The sequence below is a fragment of the Musa acuminata genome, chromosome BXJ2-7 (assembly GCF_036884655.1).
Source record: "Musa acuminata AAA Group cultivar baxijiao chromosome BXJ2-7, Cavendish_Baxijiao_AAA, whole genome shotgun sequence".
Taxonomy (NCBI): domain Eukaryota; kingdom Viridiplantae; phylum Streptophyta; class Magnoliopsida; order Zingiberales; family Musaceae; genus Musa; species Musa acuminata.
Window position 1 is genome coordinate 32,138,275 of NC_088344.1, and position 8,700 is coordinate 32,146,974.

General features: G+C 37.3%; 1 protein-coding gene across 1 annotated transcript; it reads left to right on the forward strand.

The window, feature by feature from the left end:
* The first annotated feature begins 7,663 nt into the window (after positions 1–7,663).
* LOC103992328 (uncharacterized) lies at positions 7,664–8,700 on the forward strand. The gene is made up of 2 exons (XM_009411972.3): positions 7,664–8,411; positions 8,497–8,700. Exons 1-2 carry the CDS (start codon positions 7,805–7,807, stop codon positions 8,574–8,576), a joined length of 687 nt encoding a protein of 228 aa, XP_009410247.2. The 5' UTR covers positions 7,664–7,804; the 3' UTR covers positions 8,577–8,700.

Consider the following 8,700-nt stretch of genomic DNA (forward strand, 5'->3'; position numbering starts at 1 on the left):
TTATTGAACAAAATGTACAATGTGCTGATGTAGCCTTCTTTATCAACATATTTTTAAGCTCTTGACATGCTCTAACTAGGCCAAGCATGCGACACGCCTTATCGGGTTTTTGCGGCAAACACATTTCCTCATGCTTATCGCATCCTAATCAAGCAAAGTATGCAACACATTGTATGTAATCTTAGCAACTTACATGTCTCCCCATGGTCAATGTACCCTAACCACACAAAGCATGTGACTGACCTGATGCAATCTCTATGACCAACTTGTCTCCTATGCTTGACACTCCCTAATTGCACAGAACGTGTGAGACACATGGTGTGGTCTCTTATAGAACACATCTTCTCATGCTGTACTAAGTAAAGCGCGTGACACATCCAATATGGGACTTCATGGTCAACGTGTCTTCTAGCACTTGATGTGATCTGACAAGGCAAACTCTTCAATGTGTTTGACACGACCTTTGCGGCCAACCTATCTCTCCATGCTTGACGTACCATAATCGAACAAAGCATGCGACATGTTTGAGGCGATCTTTATGCTAAAGTGTCTCCTCTCACTAAATGCACCGTAATCGAGTAAAACATACTACCTACCTAACACAATCTTCACAACCAATATGTTTCCCCATGCTTAATTTGCTTTAATTGAGCAAAGTGTGTGATATGTCCGATGTTGCCTTTGTGGCCAATGCACTCTCTGTGTTCAATACATCATAATTGGATAATGTGTGTGATGTACCTGATGTAGCAAATGCATCCTACTTGAGTAAAGTATGTGATGCACCTAACATGACCTTCGTGGCCAACATGACTCCCTAACTTCTACATGCCCTAACGAGACAAATAGCCCAAGGTTATCAACATGATTTTTTGTAGCTAATGCATCTCCTCATGCTTGAGGCACTCTAATCAGGCAAATTGTTTAATGCACTCAACATGGTCTTCATGGCTGAATCATCTCTACACTTGACATGCCATATTTGGACAAAGCATATAACACACCTTGATACGGCCTTCTTGCCCAAAACATCTCCTTAGGCTTGATGCACCCTAATTGGGTAAGCATGTGCTATGCCAATGTGGCCTTCATGGCCGTTGCATTTCCTTATGCTCAATGTACCCTAACTAAGCAAAGCATATGGCATATCCTATGTGGTATTTGTAACAAACATGTCTTCTCATGCTCGATGTGCCCCAAATGGGCAAACTATATAATGTGCTCGATGCGATTTTTATAGCCAATATGTCTCCTCACACTCGATGCGTTATAATTGGGCAAAGAGTATAATGTACGCAACATGACCTTCATAACCAATATATTTCCTTGTACTCAATGTGCCTTAATCGCTCAAAATAGGAAACGTTCTTGATGCAGTGTTTACAAAACACATCTCATGACACTCGACGTGCCCTAATTGGGCAAAGCTTGTGATGTGCTTGACATGGTCTTCATGATTAATATATCTCCCCATACTCGATGCACTCTAATCAGGTAAAGCATATGATATGCTCAATGTAGCCATTGTGACCAACACATCTCTCCATGCTCGATTGCTCTAATTAGGCAAAGCATGCGATATACTTGTCATCACCTTTGTGCCCCAAGTGTGTTCCCATGTTTGATGTGTCATAATCGAGTAAAGCATATGTTACCTTCTCGATGTGGTCCTTGCAACCAATGTGTTTGTCTCCACTTGATACATCATAACTAGACAAAAGCAAGTGCTACATGCCTACTGCATCTCCCCTTGCTTGATTTGCCCCAACCAAGCAAAGCTGGATGTGCCCAATGTGACCATCGCATCTCCCCATGCTCAATGCATGTGATGCGGCTTTAACGGCTAGTACATTTCCTAAGGCTGGAAGTGTCATAACGAGTAAGATTCATTAAAAGGAAGGGTGGAGGAAGTATCAAGTACATCCCTTAAAGGATCTCGTCCTTTGCAATGCCCTTGTGCCTCCTTGCATGCATTTGATCGTTTGACTTATTTCATATACAAGTGCACAACAAAAAAATTGATACTCAAGTATATTACTATTGAATTATCTTTCTAAAGTGATTCATAAACATTTGCCATGTTTAAACTTGCCCTCGAGTCCAAGATCCAGTGATCTTAAGGCTAGTGTTCTTCATCACCTAGCTTGAGGATAGCTTTTAATATTGCATCATTTTCTGCACCTCTAATAACTTGTATCCAATAGAGGCCTCTCTTATGTTTTCTTGTTTGGCGAAGGGAGGGAATGGGCTACTGAAGGTGTCAGAGACGAGGCTAAGGTAGCCATTAGCATGCTTGGGGCTGCGTTGGTCTAACATCATCAAGAAGGCGAGGCCATTGCCAGAGGGGTGAAAAAAATTGACTATCTTGATTTTTTTAATTAATAGTGAGTATGAATTTATATGTACAAAAATGATTATAAAATATGATAATTATATAATTTTTTTAACTACTAATAAATATAAAAGATTCATGTAAATCATTTCGTAATAGAAGAGATCATAAAGGAAGATTTAGTGAACCGACCATTGATGCAACCAATAAGCCCATGAGCAATTGTTTGCTTTAGACGATGAGCGTACTCATCATGGTTTTGCCCTTTCGAAGCTCGTGAGCTCCAAAAAATATATTTAAAAGTAAAAGAGACCCGGATAGCTTATGAGCCTTTGGTTCATCTATTCCTCAACCAATGTGGGACTAAATGACCTTATTAGTGCTCTCTCCTGAATGAGAGCTAAGGGCTCAAGGGCCCCCCTTCTAGCACCAAAATGATAGAGCCATGAATACCTTCGATCGGTGAGTCAACCCGGTTGGTTCAAAGGTGCAGGCTCATCCTTTTGTCTCCTCCTTGCTAATATGATGGACTAATGAGGGAGGTCTATTGGGGTGATGGTTCATCGGGAGTGATCTAACCTTAGAATGAAGAGGCCAGATAGAGGATCGGGGGTCTCCCTTACCATGGGGTCATCTCTTGGCTGTCAATAGTCTTGCATAACAGGTCTGCAGTGGAGGCTTCTCGGCTCAACCCCTCCGATGCTTAAGTCAGTGCAAGGTGGAGGGGGAGAATGATAATATTATGAGCTATGTACATGAAAAAGTAGAGAATAGATATGTTACTGCTTGCCTGACCTCTCAGCTTGGCTTAGGGCGTGGCTTCTATACCTGGGCACCGAACGATGGAGGCCTTAATTAGAGCAACTTGCTATCAGTCATTAATGTAAATGCATGACTTGAAATGTTAGCCAAGAGGTGTCTAGGGAAGTTGAGGTGTGCTATCCTTTGGTTCCTATGTCTTTATTGTTAGTCCACATAGTGGAGGGAGAGTTGGAGGTTGTCAATGTTATCCTTGTCAACTATCGAGACAAAGACTTAGTAAGAGCATCTACAAGTTGAGTAAAAGATGAGACATGAGAGATACATAGCTCACTATTTTAAAAGATGAGACATGAGAGATACATAGCTCACTATTTTAAATTGTTATGAATAAAGTGAAAATTAATAGCTATGTGCTTCAAGAGTGAATACATGATTATCACATAGATATGTTGTTTTGATATTATCACAATATATAGACAGAGGATAATAGAATATGACAAATAATTCATATAACAATAATTGAATATAATAAAGTTAAACAATTGTAGAAGCAATTGCTCGATAGTTAGCTTCTGTAGATGATCTTGCAATAGAACATTCTTGGAACTCTAAAAGATTAGATTATGACCAAGAAATACGATATAAGCACTAGTAGATTCCATGTCATCCTTATTACTTGTCTAATTGACATCTAAAAATACATGAGGCAATATAAGGGAGTCCTTTCGAAGAAATAAACTGTGATCAATAGTGCCTTTTAAGTACCAAAGACGACATTTAACAAATATCTAATAGTTGAAAGTATGTCTATACATAAATTAAGATAATTTATTTATTATATATGTAATATTTGGATGAGTGAATATTAAATACTATAGACTGCCAACAACTTGACGATATTTAGTGGCGTCACTGAGATTAGCACTATCAGATAAGTTAAGAGGAACACTATAGAGATTAGTATAGTAATAGTATTTACTTCAAGCATTTTGATACGATCAATAAGATTATAAATATGCTTCTATTGAGAAAAAATAGATCATTCACCGTATGAATGACTTGAATACTAAGAATATATCTAAAGGACCCAAGATCTTTAAAAGAAAATTTATTTCTAAGCTACTGAATAAACTAATTAATTATTATTGGTTTATTACCAACAATAACTAAGTCATCCATATAAACTAGTAAAAATATGATTATGTATTCATGAGAATAAATGAATAATGAATTGTCATATTAAGAATTATGAAATTCAACTAAGATTAGATATGTTTGAAGTTCATGATACCAAGCATGAGGGGTCTGCTTTAGACCATAAAGAGTTTTGCGCAACTTATATACATGTTGAGAAAGATTGTGATCAATAAAACCTAGAGGTTGTCTCATAAATACATCTACAAAAATATAATCATAAAAAATATTATTCACATCCAATTGTCGAAGTCCCTAATTATTAGAATAGACAAGGTAAAATATAGAATAACATGAATTATTGTTAGCTTCACAACTGAGTTAAAGGTGCTATAGTACTCAAGGCTTGGATGTTGATGAAATACCTTTCTAATAAGTCTTGCTTTATACTTATTAATGGACCCATCAAGATTTCGTTTGATAAAAAAAAAAAAAACTCATTTACACCATAGAAGGTTTTGACTTAGATTGGATGAGACTAAGTCCCATATACTATTATGTAATAAAGCATTATATTCTTATATTGTTGCTCATCATTCAATAATTTTTAAGGCTTGGTTGATGGTAGAAGGCTCAGAAATAAAATTTTAAAATTATTTTATGAAAATAAAAAAATATTTATTTAGATTAAATGACTTGATTTTTTAATCTAGTAATCATCAGATGAATTGGTGAGGGGTCAATGACATCTCTTAGACATGTTTGAACATGAAGAATTTAAAATAAGGGATACCAACCAAATCTTATTGTGAATTCTCCATATGCATAATACTCTCATAAAGCAATATGGATGAGATAACATATTTTATTGTGCACTATTGAGGAAGGACTAGTGGGTTCTGAGTAGATAAAGTTTTTGGATTAATGGGTGGGATTGTTGTTTCAACCTGAACAAAAATGATAATATGAGGTGGCTCACGAATTTGGAAGACCCAATCAACAAAGTTATTAGAAGTTAGTCTAGGTAAAACAGAATAAGTGATTTATAAGGAAAACATATTTCACAAAATCAACATGGTGAGAAATGAAAATTCTTTTGGTTGATGGATCAAAACATTTAAAGGTACTTTGCGTAGTAGAATATCCAAGATCAACACATTATTTTGAATGAGTTTTCAGTTTATTATGGGGGTAAGGTTTTAACTATGAATAATATAGACAACTAAAAACATATAATTTACTATAATTAAGAGTGGATCCAAATAACTTTTAAATGGTGAAACCATGTTGAGAACTGGAGTTGGCATGCGATTAATAAGATAAGTTGATATGACAAATGTATGATATCAAAATTGAAGAGATAAGAAAGCTTGAGTTAGTATGATACTAGTTTGGATAATGTGTTGATAATAACATTCTGCGACCCCATTATGTTTAGGATTATGTAGAGGGGTGAGAAATTGAGACATTTCATTGGTTTTAAAAAAGTTATGAAGCTTTTAAAATTCACCATCATTAAAAGAACTTCTCAACAATAAGTTTCAACTTAAGAAAAATGATGAATACTTCATATTTTTACTTCATGGGAAATAACTATATATACTTTATAAAATGATCAACAAAAATAAGATAGTAGTTAAATCCATCTTGAAATTATATTGGAGAAAGCTCCCAAAAATAAAAATATATAAGTTCAAGAGGTGAATTATTTGTAAGAGAGGATGTAGAAAATAAAAGCTTGGGCATTTTATTGCATTTATATGAATTACATGAAAAAGGATGACAAGATGATGATGATAAAGATAAATTATAAAAATAAATAATATAATTTAGAATCTTAAAAGAAGGATACTCTAAACGATTATATCATTCTTGAAATGGAGCCTTGTTAGTAGTCGAAGCAAAGATGGATTATGATAGAGATGGTACAATAGTTAGTCACTCATAAACTCCATCTCTATTCATCCCTCCATAAGATATGTCCCCATATTGAGATACTTCATAATATATGAAGAGGATAAGAATTCAATAGAAATATTATTAGAAAAATATAATTTAGTAATAAATATTAGGTTCTTCTTCATATTATTATCATTTAGAATATCAAAAAGTAAAAAAAGATTTTAAGAAAGAGGGAAGGTTTGTAGCAACTTGTATGAGTTATTTTGATACATTTATCATCACCTATCATGATATCATCTGAACTATCAAAATCTGAATAAAGAGATAAATTATTTAAGTTAGACATGATATGATAAGAAGCCCCAAAATCAACAAGCCAATTTGATGAAGGTTAAAAGGATTGAACAACAAAGTAAGCACGCGACGTGGTAATAAAAACCAAGTACATGGTGTAGCAGGATATGTAGAATAAAATATGCATGAAGGCTAAAACATCCACAAAATAGAAGCTTGTAAGTGATGACATTTCTTAGTAATATGGTATTGCATATCACATATTTGATAGGTGACTTTGTTATTGAATTGTTACCCGAATTTGTTGATACTTTTGTTGTGGCATTGTTGTATGTTGCTTGTAGAATGATTGTTTGGATGATTACCTTATTGGTTGTGGATCTTGCATTTATTTAGAATGAGCTTTGTTAACAAAATTGGTAATAATGGAAGCAGTATCAAAAGGTGATGACTCTCTCTTAAGATAAGTTCATAGTTAAAAAGCTTATCATGAAGTTCTTTAAAAGATATAGGGCTATCATGAGCATGAATTGTAATTGAGATCTCCTTATACTCTGAACCAAAATCATTTATACATGAAAAATAATCTCTTTATCATCAAGAGGTGTATCAGGCATAGCAAGAATGTCCACATGAGTTTTTATAACTTACATGTACCCAGAAATAAATTGTATACCCTTAGAGAGCTTGAAGAGAGTTTCTCGAAGTTGCATGAGGTGACCACGAGATTGATCGACAAACATTGTTGTAAGCTTGGACCATATTTCATGAGAGGATTTGGTGAAAGCTACATAGGAAATGATTTGAGAAGAGATAAAGGAAATAATAGCACTTCTAAGAAGATAATCATAACGGATTAAAAAAAATATTTTTAGGATTGAAAACTTCAAGATTATTCTCTCTAATTGTTTGTGGAGAGTAAGTGATGGTGCCATCCACAAAACCCATCAGATCATTTTAAATATAATTTTTAATAAATTTGGAATCTTCTACAAAATAGAATAAGTGATCCCATGACCGACACTTCTTCTTAATATAGAATCCAATCCAAAATCTTCTCCTTTCCATCCCCTCATGGTGTAGAATAAAATAGAGATTTCCAAGCAAAAATAGTGAACGTGAAATAATAGTAGTGGTGGGCATTGCAGCTCGGATAGGAATGGTTGGAGATGGCACTCCGGCAAGCCCTTGTATCCATAAGTAACACTCATTCCTCGTGACAAAGGAAGAGTCCTCGTTCTTCCGTCCTTTTCAGCCTCCTCTTGCTGCGGTCGTCGTCGAGCGGCCGCGTTCCAAGTGTGACACGGTGAAGTTTTGAGGTGCGAGGAAAGTCTAGAGTAGCTGTAGAGAGTAGGAGACCTGACGAAGAACAACAGGGCGATGAATCGGTTGCTGAACGTGTGCTCTTCGTCTTCCTGTGACAGCGAGGCGGAGGAAAGGGGCGTGGTGGAGGCGTCGAGATGGAATGATGCAAGCGGCATCGTTACCTGCCTCAGTGTCAACACAAGGAGGCTGCTTTCCGATCAGTTTTCGATGAGGGAGACGAAGATTGAGGTCAAGTGGGAGAAGAGGAGGCAGAAGATACTGCTCAGAAGGCGGATAATAATGGGAAGCGACGGCGACGTAGGAGGAGCGAAGGAGGAGGAGCAGGAGCGCGAGGGAGAGGAGATGAGGCCAAGTGCAAGGACGACGAGCTTGACCGACGAGGATCTCGATGAGTTGAGGGGATCCATAGATCTTGGGTTTGGCTTCAACGAAGAGGAAGGTGGACATGACCTCTGCGACACACTCCCCGCGCTCAACCTCTACTTCGCCGTCAACCGCGAGTTCTCCGACCCCCCCAAGCTTCAACCTTTGCCGAGCCCACCAGACTCCACCCCGGTCGCCACCTCTTCGTGGTCCACTCTCTGCAGCATCCCGGGCCCACCGAGCCCGAACGAACCGTCACAGCCAGGGTCTACAGATTCTTGGAAGATCTGCCATCCAGGTGCTGCAATTTTCTCCCCCTCCTTATTGCTGCTGTATGCATCACGAGAAACATGCCAAGATAGATGTAATCTTCTCTGCAACAGGAGACAGTCCGCAACATGTGAAGACGAGATTAAGGCACTGGGCGCAAGCAGTGGCGTGTTCTCTGAGGCAAAGCTGCTGAGGACAAACTACCGATCGTGCAGGAGAAAAGGCAGTTCGGCTGTGTGAATCCCGTTTCTTGTGGATTCTCACAGAACAAAGCCTGGGCTATTGCGGAGACAGGAGGAGGAAGGCAAGTGGCTCAG